Genomic DNA, 27,153 nt, shown 5'->3' with positions numbered 1-27,153 from the left:
GGGAAGGGATGGCGGCAGAGGCGAGCCGGGGCGGGGAGTGAGGGCAGCCGACCACGCGGTGCACACGCCGCGTCACGCCGCGTGCCGTGAGTCAGGGCCGATGACTGTGCTGCACAGGTGTGCGCCTGCCGTCACCAGCCTCCCTTCTCTCCCAGCCCCGGAAGCCGGCGCCGCTGCTGCCAGCTGGGGCGTGTGAGTAGGCAGTGACGGCACAGCAGGGAGAAGCTCCTCACCGACAAAGGGCCTGAAAACCGGAGCCAGGGGCGTGAGCTCTGACAGCCTCTCACCCACTCACCCACACCCGCTCTCGCCTGACCCTCGCTAACCCCTGCTGCTTTCCCCTCCCCCGCCCTGAGCGCCCTCCTACTTGGTCTCTAAGATGTGTCCTGCTGGCTGTCCCAGCAGCCCACCCCAACATTGTCCCCCCAGAACAAGTGACCTAGAACAGAGATTGTTAGAAATTCTAAGTGCTCTAGACTAAAGGTGCCACCACTCCACCAGACTCAAATGTGAAAACCCTAACCTTGTGATGTAACCCACTTTGCAGAGAGGGTCTTTAAAGTGCTCAACACAGGAAGAGACAAAGGGCCCACCCACTGCCCCGCACCCCCAGCGCCCACAATGGCTGGGCTGAGCTGGGGCTGAAGCTGGGAGCCGGAGTCTCAACCCAGTGGCCCAGAGCCAAGTATTCCAGCCACGGCTGCTGCCTCCCAGGATGCCCTTAGCAGGAAGTTGGGGTCAGGAGCCAGAGCTGGGAACCGAACCCAGGCACTCTGCTGTGGGATGCGAATGATCCCAACCAGCGCCTTGAAAAAAAAAATTTTTTTTTGAAAGACAGAGATACAGAGAGGCAGAGGCAGAGAGAGAGAGAGAGAGAGAGGTGGTTCATCCACTGGTTCACTCCCCAGTCAGCTGCAACAGCTGGAGCTGTGCTGATCCGAAGCCAGGAGCCAGGAGCTTCTTCCGGGTCTCCCACACAGGTGCAGGATCCCAAAGACTTGGGCCATCCTCTACTACTCTCCCAGGCCATAGCAGAGAGCTGGACTGAAAGAGAGCAGAGAGCCATGACTCGAACCGGTGCCCGTAGGGGATGCTGGCACTGCAGGCAGTGGTTTTACCTGCTGTGCCACAGCGCCGGCTGCTAAACGCCCCATTTTACAATCTGCTGAGGAGAAATCTGAGTTCCCTTTCGCCTTGTCCCTGCCAGGTTTCGCTGCCTGGATTGAGTGTACAACACCACTTCGAGGCGTGAGGGCCACGAGTGGTAATTCAGTTAGCCAAGCTGGGTTTCTCTATCACTCAGTATCTTTAACTTTGGAATGATTAGCTAAATTCAGTTGTTCCTGAAAATTGGAGGTAATTTCACGTAGCTTCGAGAACTTCCCACAAAGCGTTCTAAAGCACGTAGCAGTAAGAGACTACAGTGGTGTGGGCACTGCCCCGCTTGGCACACTCGCATCCCGGAGCTGCCCACCCGGGTTCGAGTCCCCACTCTGCAGTGATCCTGCTGCCTGCTAATGTGTGCTCCGAGAGGCGGCAGGGGAGATGGCTCAAATACTTGGGCTTCTGTCACTCATTTGGGAGACCAGGACGGAGTTCTGAGCTCCTGGCTTCAACAGGACACAGGCCCAGCTGCTGTGGCTATCTGGGGAGTGACCAGCAGATGTCACTCTTTAAGAAACAAATAACTCCAGTCTCTCCTCCGATCCTAAAATGTGTTAGTAACCACAGAGTCACTAAGATAGTTCAATCTTTCTCGCGATGGCCACACTGCTTCTAGGTGACTATCTGAAAAAGCAAGGGTTGTGGATTCAGAGCCAATCGTTTTCAGATGAGGCGATCAAGGCTCAGGTGAGCAAGCCGGGAGCCAAGGTCACACAGATGATCAGTGACACGGTCTGTGCAGAACCACGGCTAGAGATGCTAGGATGCTGGGCTGAGCGGCGTCTTCCAATCTCAATGCAGAACTGATGGACACTTTATTCCAGAGGTGGGCGCTGGGTCTAGCAGGTGAGGCGTCCATGTGCCCCAGGGGCTTGAATTGTCAGCTCTGGCTCCTGGCTCCAGCTTCCCGCCCATTAGACCTGGGGACTCAGACGATGAGGTTCCCGCCACCACGAGGGTGACCTGGACTGTGCCCCCTGCTCTCAGCTTCAGCCCAGCCCACCCCCAGCTCTTGCAGGCATTCGGGGGAGTAAGACAGTGTGACGGGAGCGCATTCTGCCCCTTAGCTAAATAAATACAATTTCAAATGTAGCTTTCACTCTACATCCTGTTATCAGCAGGTTTGAGTCACACAAACAGGTAACCTAAGAGATTTGGGCTGACGAGAATCAGCCCATCGGAGCCAAAGTTCTCCGACAGTGACACGGACGCGTGAGGACGAGGCGAAGCTGCCTGGGCTTCCGGTGAGAAGGGTTGCTGCTGCTGCCCTTGACTGGGCTCCCTGCAGAGGAAGTCTGCGAGCAGGGGCTCCGGCTTTCCAGCTCAGCGTCACCCAGCAGCAGCGTGTCCAGAGAAGCCCCGCTGCCTGCCCTGCCGAAGAAAACCCTCCTTCTGGAGCTTCTCGGTGGGCTTCACGGAACGCAAGTGCGCAGCGGATAAAGAGTGAGAAAGCTCCCTGTTCCCTTAGCAACAGGGAAGTTCTGACGGACGCTGTGGCTCCTGGGGCGGGGCGGGGGGTGGGGGGGCGCTCACACGCATCAGCAGAGCCACAGGCTGAGCGCCGCAGTAAGCCCACTGTGAGAAACCAGAGGCCGCGGCCAGGACTTGCGGATGCCGGGGACTCGCACGGCGCCTTCAGAACCCTCACGGCGCCCGGATATTCCCCAGAACTTGAAGGCCTATTTCAACAGTCAGCAGATTTAAAAGTCCCACTGTCTTCAAATAAGTAAAATTCAAAAGCCGCACTTATTAGTAAACGTGGCTAAGTCATTTCATTTCCAAGTCCTTTGTTCTATTCTAAAAAGTATTACCTTCGCTTTTCATTTGAAAGACAGACTTGCCAAAAGGCACTGGTTCACTCCCCAGATGACCAGAGCAGCCCGGGATGGGCCAAAGCCAGGAGCCCGGAGCTCCATCTCCCAAGTACTCAGGCATCACTCGGAGCCTCTCAGGAAGTGCATCAGCAAGATGGAATCGGGCGGAGCTGGAACTAGAGCCCAGGGACGGCTTCACGGGTGAGGCACCCTCCATGGCGCCTTATTCAGGGTGCAGAACGCCTGCCCGCTCCGTGCTCAAAGCCGTGTGGGATTTACACGGTCACGGGGCTGCCGGGCAAGGGCACAAGCGAGCAACTCGGAAACAGCCAAGGGAGGCAGTCAAGCCGGCTCTGAACTCAGCACGCCTGGCCTTGAGACCTACCACGACCCGGGCAAGCTACAAAATCTCACTCTGCCTCGGTTTCCCCTTCCCTAAGGGGGAAATACCAAACTGTGTCATACAGTCGCTAGGATTCAAGGTGATAATAGATGCCGAAAACTTCACGCATGGAAGAAACTCCATTGTTGCTAGCTATTGTCACTATTATTACTTAAGCAATGAGCCAAATGTTAATAAACTACACTTTATCAAACACACTCAAGGGACACCCAGAGGGGGCTCTTTACTAAGCAAAGATTTCATAGGAAATTGTGTCAATCACACATTTGAATACAGCAGGAGAAAGCGAGCGAGTGTTTAAGCAAAATGGTTTAGGAAGGTGCCTTTTGGGGCCTCCTCTGACATCAGTAGTTGACAGAGCAAAATTCAGAACAGTGACTACTAAGTTCATAAGTTTACATCAAAAGCAAAATTTTTTTTCCAATAGAGAAGAAAAAGAAAACCATCGACATTAAGAATCTCGTGGAAAATGATACAAGAAAGGAGAGTGGAGAGTGGTGATAGCAATGGTACAGACAGTGCGGCCACCGGGGGAGGGATACCGTGCGGCCACCGGGACTGGCCTCTCGGGGGACCTTTGGCAAGAGCTCCCAACCACGAGCTTTGGCAGCCGTGACCCCCCAGCGTCAACTCCGCGCGAGCCACTGACGACTCCGCCAGGAGAACGCAAAGGCAGCTCTCCCTGGCACAGAGTGCGTCAGAACGTTTGGGGGTTAATAACGGTCTCTTGCCAATTAAGAGTAGAAATTTTCTTTTATGGGTAAAATGAAAAGTTTTGCTTAAACCAAATAGAAAATAATTAGTGTGATGTTATCAGGAATCAGACAAAATCTTGACTGTAACCCTGAATTTTAAAGTTTCTCTTTCCAGGCTAAGTGCACAGTTCGTGACCACAGCCGGCTCAGCTGCCTCCTCCTGACTTCTCAGAATGGCACGGGAGCGGCAGTGCCGCCCGGGCAGGAATGACTTCAAAGCAGCAACATCAAAGGCACTGACACCCTTTAGCTCTGGTTCTCACGTAATTTTCCTGTTAATTACATCACCGGCAAGATTAAAACACACCCAAGATTTATACAGGGCTAGGCTTCCTTTAATTAGTCTATGTGGTGGCTCCATCCACCCTGCTTTTTGGTCACATTATAAAGGAAAGGTTTTCATGATTCTCAGGAATAGTATCTTTCCCATTTTGTAGGTTAAAAAACCAAGTCTGGGCCGGCGCTGTGGCACAGCGGGTTAAGCCTCCGCCTGCACACCCACATCCTATATGGATGTCCCGGCTGCTCCACTTCCAATCCCGCTCCCTAATAGCCTGGGAAAGCAGTGGAAGATGGCCCAAGTGCTTGGGCCCCTGCACCGGCGTGGGAGACCTGGAAGAAGCTCCTGACTCCCAGCTTCAGTCTGACCCAGCCCCAGCCTTTGTGGCCATCTGGGGAATGAACCAGCACATGGAAGAACTCTGTCTCTCCCTCTGTAACTCTGCCTTTCAAATAAATAAAATAAACCTAAAAAACCCTCAAAAAACAAAACAAAAAAACAAAAAAAAAAAACCAAGTCTTGTCTTCAGCACTGAGAGTCATTCATCAAAGGTAGCTTGTAGGCAGCTTCAGAGTATCTGAAAAGCTGCAAATACATTCACAAAGGCACCAGCTCTAGCCATCCACGCTAGAAACTGTTGGGATTACCTACTGCGTTTTCTGTAACATACAAATAAAAATTGTGTGTTCTGCTTTGCCTGGGAGGGAAAACATCATTCTCTTCTGTCAGCCTAAGTAAGGTACATGCATCTACAGGGATTTTCACTGAAGAATGCAGTTAACCTTTTCATTTGCATGTGAAAGCAAAGTCTTTCATCTTTACTTTGTATTTTTAAAATTTTATTTATTTAAAACACAAAGTTAGAGAGAGACAGAGACAGAGAGGTCTTCCATCTGCTGGTTCACTCCCTAGATGGCCGCACTGGCCGGAGCTGCACCAATCTGAAGCCAGGAGCCACGAGCTTCCTCCCTGTCTCCCACATGAGCGCAGGGGCCCAAGGACTTGGACCATCCTCTGCTGCCCTCCCAGGACATAGCCGAGAGCTGGATAGGAAGAGGAACAGCCGGACTAGAACCGCCGGCCCCTCATCTTTACTTTGTGACGATAATGGAATGTCAGAGTTGGAAAGGACCTTAAGTGATCTAAACAAATGCTTTCCTTCAATCTTTTTAAAAATAGTACCATAGGGGCCAGTGTTGTGGCATGGGGGGTAAAGCTGCTGCCTCCAATACTGGTATCCCATATGGGCAACAATTTGGGTCCCAGCTGCTCCACTTCCGATCCACTTCCCTGCTAATGGCTTGGGAAAAGTAGCAGACCAGGGCTCAGGTGCCTGGGCCCCTGCCACCCATGGGGAGACCTGGAGAAGCTGCTGGTTCCTGGTTTTGGCCTGGCTCAGCCCTGGCTGTTGTAGCTACTTGGGGAGTTAACCAACAAATGGAAGATCTGTCTCTTCCTCTTTCAAATCAAAAACAAAACATGGCATCATAGAACAAAGACACCACAGAAAACCCTCCAATTTAAAAAACATGTATTTATTCAGAGGCAGTGCAGGAGAGCGAGCTTTCCTATGCGGATTCGCTCTTCCAGTGCCTGCAGCTGCTGGGGCTAGATCTGGGTGACGCTGGAGCCACCACCTGCCACGTCCCACATCTGCAGTGAGGACGAGCTGGGCCAGGTATTGCGGTTGCCGCCTGGGACACCCGCATCTCAGACTGGAGTGCTGGGATCAAGTTCCACCTCCACTTCCGATCCAGCTTCCTGCTGCTGATGAGGCTCGAGTACTTGGCCCAGATATTTGGGTGCCTGCCACCCATGTGAGACCAGGAAGGAGTTCTTGTTTTCTGGTTTCAGCTGGCCCAGCCTGTTGCAGCCATTTGGAGAGTGAACTCAGTGTAGGGAAGATCTGTCTCTGTCTCCCCATCACTTGGCTTTCCAAATAAGCAAATCTTTACAAGAAACAAACCACAGAGGCCGGCACTGTGGATAGTAGGTTAAGCCTCTACCTGTGGTGCCAACAACCCATATGGGTGCCAGTTCCAGTCCCTATTGCTCCACTTCTATCTGGCTCACTGCTAATGGGCTGGGGAAGCAGTGGAAGCTGGCCAAAGTGCTTGGGCCCCTGCAACCATGCGGGAGACGTGGGGGCAGCTCCTGGCTCCAGGCTCCAAATCAGCCCAGCTCCAGCCGTTGGAGCCATTTGAGGAGTGAACCAGCAGATGGAAGATCTCAGTCTCTGCCTCTCCCTGCAACCTCTGTCTTTCAAATAAAATAAATAAATTTTCAAAAAAAAAAAGTTTCAAAAACCCCACTATTTTTGAAAACCTTCAGTTGTTTTTTTTTTGACAGGCAGAGTGGACAGTGAGTGAGAGAGAGAGAAAGGTCTTCCTTTGCCGTTGGTTCACCCTCCAATGGCAGGAGCCAGGTACTTCTCCTGGTCTCCCATGGGGTGCAGGGCCCAAGGACTTGGGCCATCCTCCACTGCACTCCCTGGCCACAGCAGAGAGCTGGACTGGAAGAGGGGCAACCGGGACAGAATCTGGCGCCCCGACCGGGACTAGAACCCAGTGTGCCGGCGCCGCTAGGCGGAGGATTTGCCTAGTGAGCCGCGGCGCCGGCAGAAAACCTTCAGTTCTTTAAGCAACATTCAACATAAACATAACTTGCCATTAAGAATATGGGGGCCAGGCTGTGGCATAGTAGGCCGACTCTCCCTGAGACACTGGCATCCCATGTGGGCGCCGGTCCATGTCCTGGCTGCTCCTCTTCCAATCCAGCTCTCTGCTATGGCCTGGGAAAGTGGTGGAAGATGGCCCAAGTGCTTGGGCCCCTGCACCTATGTGGGAGACCCTGATGGAGTTCTGGACTCCTGGCTTCAGCCTGGACCAGCCTGGCCTTTGTGGTCATTTAGGGAGTGGACCAGCAGATAACAGACCTCCCGCCCTCTCTCGCTCAGCCTTTCCAATAAATAAGTAAATGATCTTGTTGAAGAAAGGAAACAGAAGGAACTCTGGAAAAAAAAAAAAAAATCAGGAGCCAACACTGTGGCACAGTAGGCTAAGCCTCTGCCTGTGGTGCCAGCATCCCATAGGGGTGGCAGTTTGTGTCCTGGCTGCTCCACATCTCTGCTATGGCCTGGAAGGCAGTGGAAGATGGCCCAGGGGCTTGGGCTCCTCCACCTGCCAGATGCTCCTGGCTTAGGATCAGCTTAGCTCCAACCATTCCGCCATTTGGGGAGTGAACCAGCAGACAGTAGACTTTCTGTCTCTCCCTCTAACTCTAGCTCTCAAATAAATAAATAAAATCTTTTAAAACAAATTAAAATCAAATACACCAGAGCCTGCATATTAAAAAGCAAAACTACAGTGCCCGCCGTGAGGAGTGTGAGACTCAAAAGTGAGGGTAACAGTCGGCTACTTCTGAGGACAAACTAGAAACTTCTGTAAAATATCAGCTACCGTTCAGCAGCTTTTAAAATGTCATGTTTATTCATATTTTTCAAAATATATGTACATTTAAAAAAAGGAAGATTTACAACAGGAAAGATTGCCTTACATGCAACACAGTTCAATAACTCATGAGGGGATCACACGTGACCAGGATGGAACCAAGCCAACCCTCGCAAGTCCATTTCCCAGCCACACTCCGGGCTGCAGGAGGGATCCCAGGAGACAATCAAAGTGGAATGAATATGAAACACACACCTTTTGTCTCTGGTAGCACTCAAGGGGCCAGAAGATGTACACCAAAAAGTTTAAGACAATTAAAATGTCAAGTGCCACAGGGAAGATAAATGATAACCAGAAACTGGTATTTCTCAAGTAGAAAGCTAGTACTACTTAACACAACGTCACAATACTAAAACAAATACAAATAAGAAAGGGCTAGGTAGTAGGGCTTCATTTATTTTTATTTTTAATATCTCAAAAAAGAAGCCGCTTGCTTGATATCAAAAGTGCTGTGGAAAGAAAAGAGGGGAAAAAAACCCAGAGATGAATCTGGAATCTAGTTTATTTTAGCAAATCGTATATTTTTTCACTTAACATTTCTACATTAGCAATGATGTAGCTCTCCAACATTTCCTTATAAAAAAGGCAAACAGGAAATGACAACTCATGCTCCAAATATTAAAATATATATATTTAAACATTTGATCAAGATTTCCCATGTTTTGACTTTTGGTAACCAAGTGACACCAGAAATTACAGATTCAATCTATTCTCAGACTTCCCCTTCAGTCAGGACTTGTGCTTGCTGCTCAGGGGATGCAAGGCTCTGGGCCCGTGAAAACACCTAGAAATTCATCAACGTGAAGCGGCCCCCAGGAGCCATCCATCTTCACAATTAAATGAGATCACACTGGTTTTGGCTTATCTCCAAAGCTAAGATGTCTCTGTGTTTACAGTTGGAGAGAAAGGATTAGTGGAGTGGTTTGTATAAATAAGATTATTACAGCTATAACCGAAGCCTCCAGGTAGGAGGCTTAGCAGTTCCGTCAGTGCTATACTGCTTTTCACTTCTAGCACCTGGCTAGCATCCTCTTCTTGATGCTTCCTACAAATATAAAAACTTTTGCAACTGTTTACATAAAGCTAGAAGGGGGGAGGGGCAGAGGGAGCCAAAGTTGACCATAAAAAAAGAAAGGAGTTGGGGAAAGGGAGCAAAAAGGACAAATACAGGTTATATGGTTTAAGAAAGTCCAGGATTATTGCAGAAAGTAAAATGACTGAGAGAAGGGCAGGCACTGAGAACAGCACCTAACGCTAACAAATGCCTACACTGGTTCATGTATATTCCCTCCCCATAATGCTCATAGAGGGGGAAATGTTTTAAAAGCATCAAAACTAAAACAAATGCACACCGATCTTAGAAAATAAGATTTTGAATTTCATCATGATACCCTTATTTCCTATAAAATTTACTTTTTTGCTTTGAAAGACTTCTTCATGGTGGATTTGCCTTTGGCAGGCAACTTCACTTCCTTTCTTGCATTGACTACAGGCTTCTTTGAAGAGCCACCAGCAGGCTTCTTCATGACTGAGGGTGAGGGTCTGGCTTTCTTGGCAGGGGTTTTGGCCTTAGGAGGGGCTTTCTTGGGCAGAGGCCTCACTTTCCCTCGCTGGGAAGCTGGAACTTTAGGTACAGGCTTGGACCCTCTCTGTTTCATGGCTGCAGCCTTCCCTGGGGACTTGGCTGGGGTTTTCTTCTGCAACCTGAGAGAACAAAAGAGCAAAGATAATTACTTAATAAAGGAGAGGTTCACTTTGCCAGGACAGCCAGATGTTCTATCTGAAGAAAAACAGCGTAAGCAGACATCACTTATAATAAGAATGTGACTTAATTTCTCACCACAGCCTTTAGTGAAATTATATAAAAATTCAACTAATTCATGGAAGTTTACACAAAATTCCATTTTTCCTAGGAAAATAAATTTTTTCTTTCAGTAACTAAATTATGGAGACATATACAGAGAGAAGCTTAACCAAAGAGTGCATTACAGCACCAGCACTGTGGTGCAGCCGGTTAAAGCCCTGGCCTGCAGTGCCAGCATCCCATATGGACACTGGTTTGAGTCCTGGCTGCTCCACTTCCGATCCAGCTCCTTGCTAATGCACCTGGCAAAGCAGCAGAAGATGGCCCAAGTCCTTGAGCCTCTGCACCCAAGTGGGAGACCCAGAAGAAACTCCTGGCTCCCAGCTTTGGATCAGCAGCTCAGCTCCAGCCGTTGCAGCCATCTGGGGAGTGAACCAGCTGATGGAACACCTCTCTCTCGAGAATGATCCTGAATTGTTAAAACACTTTTCTATCGTTGGTCCCTCCTACAAGGTACTTCAAAAAGTTCCTTTGTACCATGAAAAACCCATGCACGGATTTGGTATTTTTTTGCACCAAAATAAACTTATCTTTTAATTCCATTTCCCTTGAACTTTTTGAAGCACCTTCGTACTACTGCATCTGCAGCTCCGAGTCCCCAGCCCTCCTCCCCACAGGAGCGGTTTTCACATTCGCACACCTCCTCTTAGGCGGCGGCTCCTCATCCTCAGAGTCTTCTTCTGATGACTCATCTTCATCTTCATCTTCATCCTCATCCTCATCTTTAGAATCATCCGGCTCTTTCTTTGGAAACAGAACTCCTGGGCTAAGAAAAAAAAGACTATTTAAAACAGAAATCCCACACAGCACACAGGAAGACTGTGAACTTCTTCCCAGCCTCCCCCCAAAAATGTTAAGTTAGGTCCTAAGTGCCATGTTACAACTGTTTTTGTTTTTGTTTTTGTTTTTTAAAGATGTATCTATTTATTTATTTGAAAGGCAGAGCAACAGGGAGAGAGAGACAGAGATCTCTTCCACCCAGTGGATCACTCCCCAGAAAGCAGCAACAGCCAGGGCTGGGCCAGGCTGCAGCCAAGAAGAGCCACAACTCCATCCTGGTCTCCGACATGGGGGGGTGGTCCCAAATACTTGGGCGATCAATTGCTGCCTTCTCAGGAGCATCAGCAGGAAGCTGGATCACAAGCAGGGCAGGGAGCCGGTGCCGTGGCTCACGTGGTGAATCCTCCGCCTGCGGCACCGGAATCCCATATGGGCGCCGGTTCTCGTTCTGGCTGCTCCTCTTCCTGTCCAGCTCTCTGCTGTGTCCCGGGAAGGCAGTGGAGGATGGCCCAAGTGCTTGGGGCCCTGCACCCACATGGGAGACCAGGAGGAAGCACCTGGCTCCTGGTTTCAGATCGGTGCAGCTCCGGCCGTGGCAGCCATTTGGGGAGTGAATCAACGGAAGGAAGACCTTTCTCTCTGTCTCTCCCTCTCACTGTCTGTAACTCTACCTCTCAAATAAATAAATAAACTTAAAGAACTCTATCCAACATGAGATGCTGGCAGCCTAAGTAGTGGCTTCACCTGTGCACCACACACTGGACCCCCAATTTAACCTTTTCTTCTTTTTTTTTTTTTTTTTGACAGGCAGAGTGGACAGTGAAAGAGAGAGACAGAGAGAAAGGTCTTCCTTTGCCGTTGGTTCACCCTCCAATGGCAGGAGCCAGGTACTTCTCCTGGTCTCCCATGGGGTGCAGGGCCCAAGCACTTGGGCCATCCTCCACTGCACTCCCTGGCCACAGCAGAGAGCTGGCCTGGAAGAGGGGCAACCGGGACAGAATCCGGCGCCCCAACCGGGACTAGAACCCGGTGTACCGGCGCCGCAAGGCAGAGGATTAGCCTAGTGAGCCGCAGCGGCGGCTTTAACCTATTTTGAACAGACACACAAAGTTACCACAAATCTTGAAAAGTCCCAGTCCATACTTCATTCTCTTCCTTCTACCATTTCATAGAATAGATAATCATTTCTTTATTTTAATCAATTATCAAACTCCTGATAAGTGTCTAGCGTTGTCAGCCACTGACTATATAACTGTGGATGCTCTATAAGCCAGTGAACAATCTACACCACAGGACAGTTTTTGCCCTCACAATACTGAGGAAAGACCTCATTGTCCTTTTTTTTAAGATTTTGAAGTTCACAAACTGTTTTTTCATTTTTCTTTCTACTGAAATTAGTTTGGCGTGAACTTTTTGAAGAACCCCTCAAAAACCAAGAATACTTAAGTAATTTGGCATGAACTTTTTTTTTAAAAGATTTACGTTACATATATGAAAGGCAGAGTGACACAGAAAGGTAAAGACAGAGACAGAGAGATCTTCCATCCACTGGTTCACTTCCCCAAATGGCTGAAAGGGTTGGGGCTGAGCCAGGCCAAGGGCAGGAGGTGGAAACCCCATCCAGCTGGGTGGCAGGGGACCAAGTACTTGGTCTTTGCTGCTTTCCCAGGTGCATCAGCAGGCAACCAAGACTTGAACAGGCAGAGAGCAGCTCAGCCTGCTGCGCCACGATTCTGGCTACAGTGACAGCAATCTTGCCCTTTCATGATTAATATGCCCTTAGATTTTAACATTTTGTGTGATTTTAAGAATTAAATGTTGCCGGCGCCGTGGCTCAATAGGCTAATCTTCCGCCTAGTGGCGCCGGCACACCGGGTTCTAGTCCCGGTTGGGGCACCGGATTCTGTCCCAGTTGCCCCTCTTCCAGGCCAGCTCTCTGCTGTGGCCAGGGAGTGCAGTGGAGGATGGCCCAAGTGCTTGGGCCCTGCACCCCATGGGAGACCAGGATAAGTACCTGGCTCCTGCCATCGGATCAGCGTGGTGCGCCGGCCGTGGCGGCCACTGGAGTGTGAACCAACGGCAAAGGAAGACCCTTCTCTCTGTCTCTCTCTTTCACTGTCCCACTGTCCACTCTGCCTGTCAAAAATAAATAAATAAATAAAAAATAAAAAAATTAAATGTAATGCTTGAAAATTTCAAGTAATATGCTTTTAACCAAAAAACACTTCTGTCTATGGGTCATACTGATTATTGCCATGGCACTTTACTGATCTTGTCATTATCACTGATAAAGAAGGCATGAGTATTCAAATGACTGTCTAAGGATCTCTATTTTTTGAGCCATCATCATCTGCTGCTTCCCAAGACTGCTTCAGCAGACAGCTGAATCAGAGGCAGAGAGAGCAGCCATGACTTGAATTAGACACTCAGATACGGCAGGCAGGCATCCTAAGCAGCACTTAACCTGCTGTAGCACACAGTACCTGCCCCTCCCCTGGTCTAGGAAAATCTTTTTGCTTCAAAACAATACTGCCATAAGTAGTCTTTATTTTCAAATATTTCTAGTTGAGTATAACAGTAATAAGGGTCAAATAAGTTAAACCACGCCTGTAGCCTAAAATCAAATTTTAAATTCACCTTGACCAATATTTCCTAGAAGAGCTAAGTGCTGGGACAGTTGAGGGGCTCCACAAGGGCAGAGACATCAGGAGTGGGCATTAAGACTGAAAACTGGGGCTGGCACTGTGCTGCAGTAGGCTAAGCCTCCGCCTGCAGTGCTGGCATCCCATATGGGTGCCAGTTCAAGTCCTGGCTGCTTCTCTTCCAATCTAGCTCCCTGCTGATGGCCTGGGAAAGCAGAGGAAGATGGCCCAAGTGCTTGGGTCCCTGCACCCACGTGGGAAACCTGGAAAAGCTCCTGGCTCCAGATTGGCTCAGCTCCAGCTGTTGTGGTCATTTGGGGAATGAACCAGCAGATGGAAGACCTTTCTTTTCTGTCTGTCTCTCTCTGTCTATAACCCTAGCTCTCAAATAAATAATCTTAAAAACAACAACAACAACAACAAAAAAAAAAAAAAAAAAAAAAGCTAAGTGCTTACCTTGGATAATACGGAAAACAGAGCTGGAAGGTGCCACTGAATCCTTTACCAGAGATCTGCTCCATCCACCCATTCTTTTCGCATTTCTGTAGGGTTTTCTTCAGCAAATGCACTGAACAAAAAATTCAGAAATGAAGCAAGCTGTCTCATCAGTCAGATTTGATAATTCTCTCAACCAATTCAATGTCTTGTCACAGTAACCGACACATGCAAATGAATCTTTTGTGGTCAAAGTTAATTCACTAGACATCTTATTTAGTGACCATAAATTTGGCAAGTTACATTATAATAAAAATTGCAGAGTCAAAATTCTCATTTCACAGATAAGCGAACAGGAGCCCAGAGTGCTTCATTGACTTCTCTAAGGTAGCACATCCACGTTTAACAGGAGACCCAAAACTGAATTCCTATGTTATTTCCATTCATTTAACCATCTACTGCATGCCTAGAGGTACTGAAAATCATAGAATATTTACAAAGATGAAGAGAACTAACTCCTTTAAATCAATCAAAAAATTCTGTGGCTCCAGAAGGTCTCACCGATTCTTATCTTTTAAAATGAATACCATCAAAAGCATATTTTGTGAAACTAAAAAGGATAATAACCACATTCATCTTCTCTTAAAACATCTGGTCAACAGAGAAATCATCAAATAGTCTACAGGGGTCAACATGTACAATTAAACACCATATATACATATATCTGTATATATCTACGTACAAAAGGGAAAAATTTTGTTAAGGTAGATAAGAAAACAATCAGAAATCCTTCACAGCATTAAAGAATATATATTACAAATGTTAAAAGTTAAATATTAAGACTTCAAAATTACTTTTTTGAAGTTATGTAAAGTAATATATCCTGGTTTGCAAACTCCTTACCCTACCTAATTGTGCCTACACTGACGGCTCATGGAGAAGTTCTCCACCCTCATCAATCAGTAGGTGATGCTGCCAAGTGTTCAATCTCAAATTACCACTTCCCTGTGTGAACACACTTGACGGAAAGAACTACTTCTGCTGCAGGGCTTCAGTCACTAAGAAACAATGTAAGTAGCAGATATTCTAAAACCCGGACTTGATTTCAAGGGGAGTTTAGAAGCTTTGGTAAACATTCCAAAGTAAGCAAAAATATACTAATTGAGAAGTGTTCTGAACCTAGCAATAGCTGAACTACAATAGAAAATATATCAGAAGAGCTTTATATTTATATATCAAAAGTTCAATAGCCCAGTTGGGTGGGTTCCAGCCCTCTCCCTGGGGGCTGTTATGAAGCTCTGGGAGGGAACTTAGCAATTTCACTCCCAGAAAGCCCCTACCCAGCAAGATTTCCCAGATAGGGAGGGGGCAGAGGGTCCATACCCAAATTCCTAAGAACTCCAGCCTGAATGCAGACTCAATTTTTTTTTTTTTTTTTTTTTTTGACAGGCAGAGTAGACAGTGAGAGAGACATAGACAAAGGTCTTCCTTTGCCGTTGGTTCACCCTCCAATGGCCGCTGCAGCCTGCGCGCTGCAGCTGGCGCACCGCACTGATCCGATGGCAGGAGCCAGGTGCTTTTCCTGGTCTCCCATGGGGTGCAGGGCCCAAGCACTTGGGCCATCCTCCACTGCACTCCCTGGCCACAGCAGAGGGCTGGCCTGGAAGAGGGGCAACTGGGACAGAATCCGGCGCCCCGACCGGGACTAGAACCCGGTGTGCCAGCACTGCAAGGCGGAGGATTAGCCTAGTGAGCCACAGCGCTGGCGCAGACTCAATTCTTGACTAAGATCCCGCCCACCTGCTCTGTTAAGGTAAACTCTACTTATTACTTTATATTATATACTGCTTCAACGTTATGAGACTGAAGCACTGCCTACTGCCCTAAGGGAACTTCAATATTAAAAAAAGAAAAGAAAAATTTTTACAGCAAAGTAAAACCAAATCCCAATAAGCAGATACCATCAAATTATGAGTATGTCTAGATAATTTCTATAAATTCCGAAGTTTTAAAGCTAGCCCTTGTGGATTTTCAGTCAGCAGCTAAGGCTTTAGCATTAGTAACATGTTCTCTACAGTTTTTTCAGAAGAGAACTACCTCAATCCTAGTAAAATGCGCACAGCGCGGATTCTTACTTTGATAGTTAGAATTGGTCCCTGGGTGGTTCTCCAGGACATACTTCTTCAAAGCAGTGGTGGAGCAGGTCTTCGGCTCATTCATGGCAGCAATGGCAGACAAGATTGCATATTCCATCAGGCTTCCACCAAGCAGGGGTTTCTCCCCTGATTTCTTCAGCTGTTTTCCAAGGAGGAAGAGAAAAGCATCAAGACAACACTCTCCCAAAGCAGGTCAAGACAAGACTCCTCTGCACCAGGTGGGTCGGAGTTCCTGCATTAGCACAGATATGTTTTACAATAAGTTGTCAGGTTAGGGACTTTCTCTTCTCATTCACCAGGTATTCAATCTAACTGGGGAGTCCCAACCCTCCTATGGGTATCTTCTCCTTCAATCTACCCCCATCATCCACCCTAAAACAGCAATAGCTACTCTAACCTAAAGATAGACAGTCTCCTTCCAACAAGTAGCCCAACCTGTTATACCCTCATAAATTAAGACTCTTTGAGAATATTTTTTTCTTTGAACCCAAAGAATGATGCAGTCATAAAATCATAGCCTTTTAAAAATCCTATCACAAAACAGCAAAGGGAAAGTCTGATCAATACTTATAAGGCATCATACAATAAAAATCACACAGCATACTGCAAGGACAAAACGCTGGGAACAGATTAGTACCGTAAATAAAAAGGGAAAAGGAGAAATCAGGAATGTTCTACAGTGGTGGTTCTGAAAGGGTAGGTCACAAGCCTGTGGAGGTTGTTCAGACCCTTTCAATGGATCTGAAAAGTCAAAACTATTTTCATAATAAAACTACGATGTGCTATACCTTTTTTGCTGTGCTGACTTTTTTTGATGGTTCAAATGCAATGATGGCTAAAATTGCTCCTACAAACCAAGGTAAAGGTACAAACAAATGTACCAGTGGTTCCACTGTCTGCTTCACTGCTACACACTGAAGGTTTAAAAAAGTAAATAAATAAAAGGAACAACTTCACTTAGAAATACCTCTGATGAAGTGGTAAAAATTTTTTTTAATCAACTATTATACGTATGCCTTTTAAATACTTTATGGGATGAAACCGCAAGAACGAATAAAGCACCTCTGCCGCATGCGGAGGTGTGATGGCAGTCTTCAGGAAAGCAGCTGTGTGGCTGAACTCCGCTGAGCCAGCTGTGTTTCTGTGCAATACCCTTCTTAGCGGAAGAACAACTGATAGAAAAACTATGGCTATTCAGAAGTGGAGATGGGTAGACATTATCTTGAAAATAAATAACATGAGGGGCCGGCACTCTGGCTCACTTGGTTAATCCTCTGCCTGTGGCGCCAGCATCCCATATGGGCACCGGGTTCTAGTCCCGGTTGCTCCTCTTCAGGTCCAGCTCTCTGCTGTGGCCCGGGAAGGCAGTGGAGGATGGCCCAAGTGCTTGGGCCCTTGTACCCACATGGGAGACCAGGAGGAATCACCTGGCTCCTGGCTTTGGATGGGCGGCAGCGCACCAGCCCTGGCGGCCATTTGGGGAATAAACCAACGGAAGGAAGACCTTTCTCTCTGCCTCTGTCTCACTTTCAAATAAAAATAAAAATAAAAATAAAAAAATAAAAAAATAACATGAGCCCACAAATTCAAGAAAAACAGGCTTTGTTGCCAAGAATAAAAGCCTTTCTCAAAACAATATAAATAGTGGCAAACTTACTCCTATCACTGTGAGCTTCTGCATTCCCCTGAACACTGCTCGTATGCAATTACTGGCTGATACCAGTAAGTGTGACGTTGTGACTATAGGAGGAAATACCAAGATCTGAAAATCTCTGTAACTCAGTAAGTCAGTTTTCCCAATGGCCAACACATCATGTCACAAAATTACACACAGCTAAAAGAGCCAAAATTACACATAGCTAAAGTTCAAGACAGGCCAACAAATTTTAAGGTAATAGAGTAACAGATATGATTTCACGTTCCATATGGCAAGTTAAACTTTAAGGATTGGGAAGAAAATCAATCAGCATAACAGATTAACAACAGAAAAAAGGACACAAGCCACATAATCACCTAAATAGACACTGAAAAAAATTAGACAAAGCCAACAGCCATTCATGATAAAAACTCCCTAAAAACACTGATATTGAAAGGAACATTCTAACCTGACATGAAATTTATGAAAAACTTACAGCTAAATTATTGGGGAAAGATCAAATGTTTTCTCTGTATGATGGGGAACAAGGCAAAGATGTCTGATATTTCTATTCAACACTACTGGATATTCTATACAAAGCAATAAAGTAAGACACCCAGAACTGAAAGAAAGACGTACATTGGTCTTTATTTGCAGATAACATGATCCTATATGTAGAAAATTCAAAGACACACACAAAATACTATTAACAACTGAGTTCAGCAAGGTTGTATGATACAAGATCACCAAATTAACTGTATTTCTATACAACAGCACAGACAATCTGAAAATAAAATAAGAAAACTATAAAATAAAAAAAAAAATAAAAATAAGAAAACGTAATACTTAGAAAGTAGTAGAAGATGGCCCAAGTGCTTGGGCCCCTGCACCCAGTAGGAGACCCAGAAGAAGCTCCTGGCTGCTGGCTCTGGGTCAGCACAGCTCTGGCTGTTGCGGCCAATTGGGAAGTGAACCAACAGATGGAAGACCTCTCTCTCTCTCTCTCTCTCTCTCTCTCTGCCTCTCCTTTCTCTGTGTAACTCTTTCAAATAAATAAATAAATCTTAAAAAAAAAAAAAAAACTATTAACAAGGGGTGGCACTGTGGTACAGTGTGTAAAGCTGCCACCTGCAGTGTTGGCAGCACCAGTTCAAGTTCTGGCTGCTCCACTTCCGATCTAGCTCTTTGCTGTGGCCTGGGAAAGCAGGAGAAGATAGCCCAAGTTCTTGGGCCCCTGCACCTGCCTGGGAGAGGCTCCTGGCTTCAGATCGGCACAGCTCCAACCATTGCAGCCATCTGGGGAGTGAACCCGTGAATGGAAGACCTCCTTCTCTCTTTCTGCCTCTCTGTAACCTGCCTTTCAAATAAATAGATAAATTTTTTAAAAAAGGAAAAAAAAACCAACCTATTAATGAAATTGCATCAAAATTAAACACCTCTGTGCTTCAAAAGACACTATTTTTTTTTTTTTTTTTTTTTTTGACAGGCAGAGTGGACAGGACAGTGAGAGAGACAGAGAGAAAGGTCTCCTTTTGCCGTTGGTTCACCCTCCAATGGCCGCCGCAGTCGGCGCGCTGCGGCCAGCGCACTGCGCTGATCCGATGGCAGGAGCCAGTTACTTATCCTGGTCTCCCATGGGGTGCAGGGCCCAAGCACTTGGGCCATCCTCCACTGCACTCCCTGGCCACAGCAGAGAGCTGGCCTGGAAGAGGGGCAACCGGGACAGAATCCGGCGCCCCGACTGGGACTAGAACCTGGTGTGCCGGCGCCGCAAGGTGGAGGATTAGCCTAGTGAGCCGCGGCGCCGGCCCAAAAGACACTATTAAGATGGCCCGTGCCATGGCTCAATAGGCTAATCCTCCGCCTGCAGCGCCAGCACACTGGGTTCTAGTCCCGGTTGGGGTGCCGGATTCTGTCACAGTTGTCCCTCTTCCAGGCCAGCTCTCTGCTGTGGCCAGGGAGTGCAGTGGAGGATGGCCCAAGTGCTTAGGCCCTGCACCCACATGGGAGACCAGGAAAAGCACCTGGCTCCTGTCTTCGGATCAGTGCGGTGCGCCGGCCGCAGCGGCCATTGGAGGGTGAATCAATGGAAGGAAGACCTTTCTCTCTGTCTCTGTCCACTCTGCCTGTCCACTTTCTGTAACTCTACCCTGTTGCTCTGCCTTTCAAATAGATAGACAGATAGATACATCTTAAAAACAAACAAACAAACACACAGTTGTAACTTGGCACTTAGGACCTAACTTTTTGGGGGGAGGCTGGGAAGAAGTAAACAATGTCCAGGGGGCTGGCGCCGCAGTTCACTAGGCTAATCCTCCGCCTTGCGGCGCCAGCACACCGGGTTCTAGTTCTGGTTGGGGCGCCGGATTCTGTCCCGGTTGCCCCTCTTCCAGGCCAGCTCTCTGCTGTGGCCAGGGAGTGCAGTGGAGGATGGCCCAGGTGCTTGGGCCCTGTACCCCATGGGAGACCAGGAGAAGCACCTGGCTCCTGGCTTCGGGTCAGCGTGTTACGCTGGCCGCGGTGGCCATTTGAGGGTGAACCAATGGCAAAGGAAGAACTTTCTCTCTCTCTCTCTCACTGTCCACTCTGTCAAAAAATAAATAAATAAAAAATAAAAAAATAAAAAATACAAAAAATAAAGTTCACAGTCTTGCTGTGTGCTGTGTGGGATTTCTGTTTTAAATAGTCTTTTTTTTCTTAGCCCAGGAGTTCTGTTTCCAAAGAAAGAGCCAGATGATTCTAAAGAGGAAAGACCCCGAAGCAGCTCCTGGCTCCTGATAAGCTTGGCTCCAGCCATTGTAGCCATCTGGGGAGTGAACCATGGGATGGAAGACATCTCTCTCTGCCTCTCTGTAGCTCTACCTTTCAAATAAGTAATAAACAAATCTTGGGGGGGGGGCACAGAATAGGGGTCACCACCTGTAATGCAAGCATCCCTTATGGGCACAGGTTCAAGTCCCGGCTGCGCAACTTTTATTTTTTTAAAAACATGTATTTATTTATTTGAGAGGTAGAGTTACAGACAGTGAGAGGGAGAGAAAGGTCTTCCTTCCATTGGTTCACCCCACAAATGGCCGCTATGGCTGGAGCTATGCCGAGCTGAAACCAGGAGCCAGGCGCTTCCTCCTGGTCTTCCACGCAGGTGCAGGCACCCAAGCACTTGGGCCATCCTCCACTGCCTTCCCGGGCCACAGCAGAGAGCTGGACAGGAAGAGGAGCAACCGGGACTAGAACTCGGCGCCCATATGGGATTCCGGTGCCGCAGGCGGAGGATTAGCCAAGTGAGCCACGGCGTCAGCCCCCTAGCTGCGCAACTTCTGATCCAACTGCCTGCCAAGGCACCTGGGGAAGCAGTGGAAGATGGCCCAAGTGCTCGGGTCCCTGCACCCACATGGGAGATCCAGAAAAAGCACCAGGGTTGTGCCCATCTGGAGAGAGAACCAGCAAACCGGAAGATCTCGCTCTTAACTCTGCTTCTCAAATAAAATAAATTTAAAAAAACCCAAAAACGTTAAGTCACAGAATAGTAGAAGGTATCTGTAAGTTATATCCAGTGAGGGACTTTTACCTAGAAAAAATTACGACAAATCCAATTTTAACAATGGGTGTTGGCTGGGATGCCAACATTCCATATTGGAGGGCCTGGAGTCAGTCCCGGTTGCCCTCCCATTCCAGCTTCCTGCTAATGTGCTCTCTGGGAAGCAGCAGGTGATAGCTCAAGTACTTGGATCCTACCACCAACGTGTGAGACCAGGATGGAGTTCTGGCCTACTAGGTTCAGCCTGACCCAGCCTCAGCTGTTGTAGACATTTCGGGAGTCAACTACAGGACAGAATATGTCTTTCTGCCTTTTAAATAAACAAACTAATTTAAAAAACCACAATGAGGTGTGGGCATTTAGCTTAATGATTAACATGCTGGTGTCCCACACAGATTACCTGGGTTCAAATCCTAGCTCAGGCTACTGGCTGGCTCCATCTTCCTATCAATGCAACCCTGGGAGGCACCAGTGATGGTTCAAGTAATTGGGTTCCTGCCACTTCCATAGAAGACCTGGATTGAGCTTCAGGTCCTCGTTTTGGAACCCTGGTCACTGTGGGCATTTGAGGAATGAAACCAGTGAATGGCAGCTCTTTGTCTCTCTCTTATTATCTAATTCATTCATTAACTAATAATGTTTTTAAAAGATTTATTTACTTGAGAAGCAGAGTCAGAGAGAGAAAGTCTTCCATCTGCTGGTTCAGTCTCTGGATGGCCCCAACGGCTGGAGTTGTGCCAATCCGAAGTCAGGAGCCAAGAGCCTCCTCCAGGTCTCTCACATGGGTGCAGGGGCCCAAACAGTTGGGCCATCTTCCACTGCTTTCCCAGGCACCAGTAGAGAGCTGGATCGAAGAGGAGCACCCGGGACATGAACTGAAGCCCATATGGGATTCCAGCATCACAGGAAGAGGCCTAGCCCGTGACGCCACAGCGCTGGCGCCTAACCAATTTTTTAAAAAAGATTTATTTATTTACAAGGCAGAGTAAGAGAAAGGGAGCTGGATTGACAGTAGAGCAACCAGGACTTGAACTGCCACCCATGTGGGATGCCAGCACTGCAGGTGGAGGCTTTAACCTGCTAGGCAACAGTGCCAGCCCCAATTAACTAATCTTAAAAATGGGTAGATTTGAACAATCTTATTGATGAAAATAAACAAATGGTGGTTAAGAACATGAAAGATGTTCATCATCAGTAGTCAGCAGGGAAATGCCAATCACAACCGTAAGACACCACCTCATATCCACTAGCTCCAGCAACTGTTGGCGAGGATATGGACGAACTCAAGTCCTTATATACACTGCTGGAGGGGATGTGAAATCCAACAGCCATACTGCCAGTTTCTTAAAACACATGTTTACCATACAGGCAGCAAGTCCACTCCTAGTTACACAGTCACATGAAATTAAAAGATACAACTGGTGGCAGAGGTTTGGCATACTGGCCGGGTCACCTCTTGGTACGCTTGTAGCCCATGTTGAAATTCCTGGTTCAAGCCTGGCTGCTCTGTTTCCAATTCAGCTTCCTGCTCATGTATACTCTGGAAGGCAACAGGTGACTGCTGAAGCACTTGGGTCCCTGCCACCCATGTGGGAGCCCCAGAGTGAGTTCTGGGGTCCTGGCTTTGGCCTAGCCCAGCCCTGGCTGTTGTGGACACCTGGCTGAATGAACTGACAAACTGAAGGTAACATGCTCTCTCCCTCTTTCAAGTAAAATAAAAATAAATTAAAAATTTAAATTTAACCATACAGCCACCTGGATAAATGTTCATAAGCAGTATTCATAACAACCAAAAAAGTGGAAATAATCTAAATGTTTATCAACTCAAAATGAATAAATAAAATGTGTTATACTACTACTAATAAAAAAGTGGAAAGTACTGATATAGGCTGCAACATGGGTAACAATACTGTAAGTGAAAGCCAGACACAAAGCACCACAGTGTATGATTCCTTCTCTATGAAATGTACAGAAAAGGCAAATCTAGATAGAAAGCAGACCAGCAGGGATCTGAGGCCAGGAGTGAGAACAGGGAGTGACTGCAAATGGGCACAAGAGAGCTTACCTAACGGATGGAAATATCCTGAAAGTGAATCATGGAAACAGCTGCGCAACTGTTATTTTAGTAAAAATCATTCAATTATACATTTTGATTTTAAATGAGTGTTATTTTATGGTATGTAAAAATCATACCTCAAAGCTGTTAAAAACAAAAACTACCATTTGTTGAGTTTTGATGTAGTGTCAAAGAGTAATATTCACAATTACTTCAAAGCTACATTAAAATATTCCTCCTTTCCTCATTGTGTTTCTGTGTGAGGCTGGGCTTTCTTCATGGATGTAACCCAACACATTTGGAAAAGATATTAGCTGTCTTCTGTTATAGCTAGACATGAAAGACATTCATAAAAATGTAAATAGTGCCCCTTTTCTCATCAAAAAAGTATATGGGGAATACAGTTTCTTTTATAAAAAATGTACTACTTATGTTAGTACATAATGTGCTCACTACTGTTACGTTAAAATGGTTTCATATAAACAAAGATCTTTAAGTTCCCCAACAAATTCTTTATAGAGTATAAGGAGGACCTAAACCCAAAACTTCAAGAACCCCTTCCCTGTAACAAAGCCTTTGTCTCTAACCTGGAATGTCCCCGAAGCACCTTTGCCAGTTATTTGTTCTAACTGGCCTCTCTCTACTGCTCTCTGCAGAGCATTCTTCAACAGCTGAGGCCTGCAGAAAAAACAAATAGTGATAAATACAACAATGAAAGTAAAACATAGATACATCCAGGGCTAATCCCAGATCTACAGCTCTAATTCTTACCACATGGAATGCTTTGTTAAAATGAACAACACAGTAATGACGAACTGTGGACATCCTTGAGCAAGGGCGACGTTTCTGTTTGTTGTTTTTCCAAGCTGAGAAGCTGTCATTTCCTGTACATACAGAACCATGTACCACACAGAACCCATTTCCCAACTGTCCGGGTACTCCCCAAACTCACTATTTATTACTACTACCACAACAGTGAACAAGTTGAGTAATCAAGCAAAGGATGAGTATCTTGCAAATCTCATCCAACTCTGCAATTCTTTAAGGTAAATCTAAACATCAATCTGTTAGAAATCCACTGATGGAATTAATGATAAAATCTCGAGATCAGAGTTGAAAATGGTAAGAATTTAAGAGGTTTCCAAAGAAATTATGTTTGGAGAAAATCACAGGGTTTAAAACTGAATCTTGGGTGTTTACTTTTTGCTAACAGTAGACAAAATTACCCCCAAAATTTTTGAAACACCTTAGAGGACAACACAAAGGCAAACCCACACACTGAGTTTTCCCTTTAGGGTTGTAAAATATCAGTAATCAAATTAAGGAGGCGATCTCACATGCGTGTGATGCTCATACCATGACAAGTGTGCTGGAACTCAGTATCACTGACATCAGCTCAGCACTGAGTAGGTTCTGACACTGTTCTAAAGTGCTTAACACGTGCTAACAAGTTCCAGTTCTGTGAGTTACACACAAAAAGGCAACTGAGACACAAAGAGGTACAGAATGACGGAACCGGGATCTAAACTTAAGGGGTTCAGCTCCACAGCCTATGCTCTTAACGGCAATGCTCACCTGCTACCAGCAAATGAGAGCACAAACTCAATTCTTTTTTTTGGTAAAGATTTATTTATTTATTTGAAAGTCAGAGTTACAGAGAGAGAGAGGGAAAGACAGAGATCTTCCATCTGCTCGTTCCCTCCCCAGATGGCTGCAACAGCCAGCACTGGGCCAGGCTAAATCCAGGAGCCTCTTCTGTATCTCCCAAATCGGAGGCAACAGGCCATTATCAGGGAACTAGATAGGAAGTGGAGCAGCCAGGACACAAATCGACACCCATATGGGACACTGGCTTGGCAGGCGGTGGGTAACCACTATACCACAATGTCAGCTTCACAAACTCAATTCTAATCTCACATGGGACATGTGTTCCTTAAGTGGAGTGATCCAGACATCTACTTACATGTCTTTCATTCATTCAACTCATATATTTATTATTTACTTGAAAGGCAGAGTTAGAGAAAGGAGGAGACAGAGAGGTCTTCGATCCACTGGTTCACTCTGTACATGGCTATAATGGCCATGGCTGGGCCAGGCTGAAGCCAGGAGTCAGGAGCTTCTTCTGGGTCTCCAACATGGGTGTAGGGCCCCAAACACTTGGGCCATCTTTCGTTGCTTTCCCAGGCACACATTAGCAGGCAGCTGGATCATAAGTGGAGCAGCCGGGTCTCGAACTGGCACCTGTGTGGGATGCTAGTAGTAGTAGTAGCTTTATCAGCTATACCACAACACACGCTCCCAACTTGTAGTTATCAAGTATCTACTATGTGTGAGGCTCTGAGGAAAGAGCAGTGAGTGCTATAAATAAAATAAATACTGGCCTTCAGGAATCTGATTTTTTTAATTTATTCATTTATTTGAAAGGCAGAATCACAGAGAGGCAGAGGCAGAGAAAGAGTTCTTCTATCCACTGGTTCACTCCCCAGATGGCTGCAACAGCCGGAGCTCTGTCAATCCAGGTGCCAGGAGCATCCTCTGGGTCTCTCATGTGGGTGCAGGGGCCCAAGGACTTGGGCCATCCTCCTCTGCTTTCCCAGGCCACAGCAGAGAGCTGGATTGGAAGTGGAGCAGCCGGGAATAGAACCGGCTCCCATATGGGATGCCAGCACTGCAGGTGGCGGCCCCAGGAATCTGATCTTGTAATGGGATAGAAAAACAACTAAAATAACTAAGTAAAACATGTAGTATGGGGGCTGGTGCTGTGGTGCAGCAGGTTAAGGTGCCATCTGCAGTTTAGCCTGCCCATCCCATATGGGCCCTGGTTTGAGTCCTGGTTGCTCCGCTTTCGATTCAGCTCCCTGCTGGTGCACCTGGAAAGGTAAAAGAGGATGGACCAGGTCCTTGGGCCACTGCACTCACGTGGGAGACCTGGAAGAGGCTCTTGGCTTGGTCTGACCCAGCTGTAGCCATCGGAGCCATCTGGGGAGTGAACCAGCGCATGGAAGATCTCTCTCCCTTCTCCTTCTTCAAATAAATAAATACTTTATAAAACAAAAAAATAAAGGGCCAGAGCTGTGGCTCTAAGCCTCTGCCTGCGGTGCCAGCATCCCATACAGGCGCGAGTTCAAGTCCCAGCTGTACCTCTTCCAATCCAGCTCTCTGCTTACGCCCTGGGAAAGCAGTGGAAGACAGCCCAAGTGCTTGGGCCCCTGCACACCTGTGGAAGACCCAGAAGAAGCTCCTGGCTCCTGACTTGGGATCAGTGCAGCTCCAACCACTGTGGTCATTTGGGGAGTGAACCAGTGGATCAAAGATCTTTCTCTCCCTCCTTCTCTCTGAAATCTCTCTCAAATAAATAAGTAAAATCTTTAAAAAAAATTAAAACAAGGGCCGGCGCTGTGGCTCACACAGCTGTACCCAAAATGACTTGAGTTTTTTCCTTTAGTCAGTATCCTAATGGGGCTAACATATTGCATTTAGTTGATGTAAACCAACTAAAACCTGTCTCTTCCTTTGTGAATTCTTTAAACTATTTATTTATTGATTGATTTTTTATTTTTAAAGATTTGATTATTTATTTGAAAGTCACAATTACACAGAGAGAGGAAGAGACGGAGAGAAAGAGGTCTTCAATCTACTGGTTCACTCCCCAAATGGCTGCAATGGCAATTTCTACTTTTTTATGTTTGAAAACTTCCAAATTTTAAAAAATTAGGGAAGGGGCAGGTGTTGTGGTACAGTGGTTTGAATCATGGCTTGGGACACCAGTATCTCACATACTGGAGAGGTGGCCTGAGTCTCTGCTACTCCACTTCTAATCTAGCTTTCTCATGATGCATCTGGTAAGGCAACAACCAATGGCCAAGGGCATGGGTCCCCACCATCAACATGGGAAATGGATGGGATTCCTAGCTGTGGCTTTGGCGTGGCCTAGCGCTGGCTGTTGTGGGCATTTGCAGAGTGAACTAGCAGATGGAAGATGGACTTCTGTATCTATCCCCTTTTGCCACACTGCGTTTCAAAAAAAAGGTGGGGGGGGGCAGTAAGGGCTCTTTTCACTATGCAGAACCTAATCACTTGAGCCATCATCACTGTCTCCCAAGGAAATTATAGACAGCAAG

At 46.9% G+C, this 27,153-nt stretch overlaps 1 protein-coding gene across 12 annotated transcripts in view; it reads right to left on the bottom strand.

The window, feature by feature from the left end:
* Window positions 1–7,882: 7,882 nt before the first annotated feature.
* The window catches only part of HP1BP3 (heterochromatin protein 1 binding protein 3), a 45,578-nt gene continuing 26,307 nt past the window's right edge, over window positions 7,883–27,153 (bottom strand). For 10 of the 12 annotated variants that reach the window (XM_051840032.2, XM_051840036.2, XM_051840033.2 and 7 more), the window contains 5 exons: window positions 23,620–23,710; window positions 15,782–15,941; window positions 13,668–13,779; window positions 10,430–10,555; window positions 7,883–9,629 (listed from right to left, as the gene is read on the bottom strand). In XM_051840032.2, the coding sequence (XP_051695992.2) occupies window positions 9,335–9,629; window positions 10,430–10,555; window positions 13,668–13,779; window positions 15,782–15,941; window positions 23,620–23,710 (784 nt within the window). In that variant the 3' untranslated portion in view covers window positions 7,883–9,334. Of the gene's footprint in view, window positions 9,630–10,429; window positions 10,556–13,667; window positions 13,780–15,781; window positions 16,035–23,619; window positions 23,711–27,153 lie in introns of all 12 variants that reach the window. The other 2 variants (XR_011390865.1, XR_011390866.1) reach the window with 1 other exon arrangement.

Source organism: Oryctolagus cuniculus, chromosome 7 (genome assembly GCF_964237555.1).
Source record: "Oryctolagus cuniculus chromosome 7, mOryCun1.1, whole genome shotgun sequence".
NCBI lineage: Eukaryota > Metazoa > Chordata > Mammalia > Lagomorpha > Leporidae > Oryctolagus > Oryctolagus cuniculus.
This window is presented reverse-complemented; position numbering and strand designations above follow the sequence as displayed.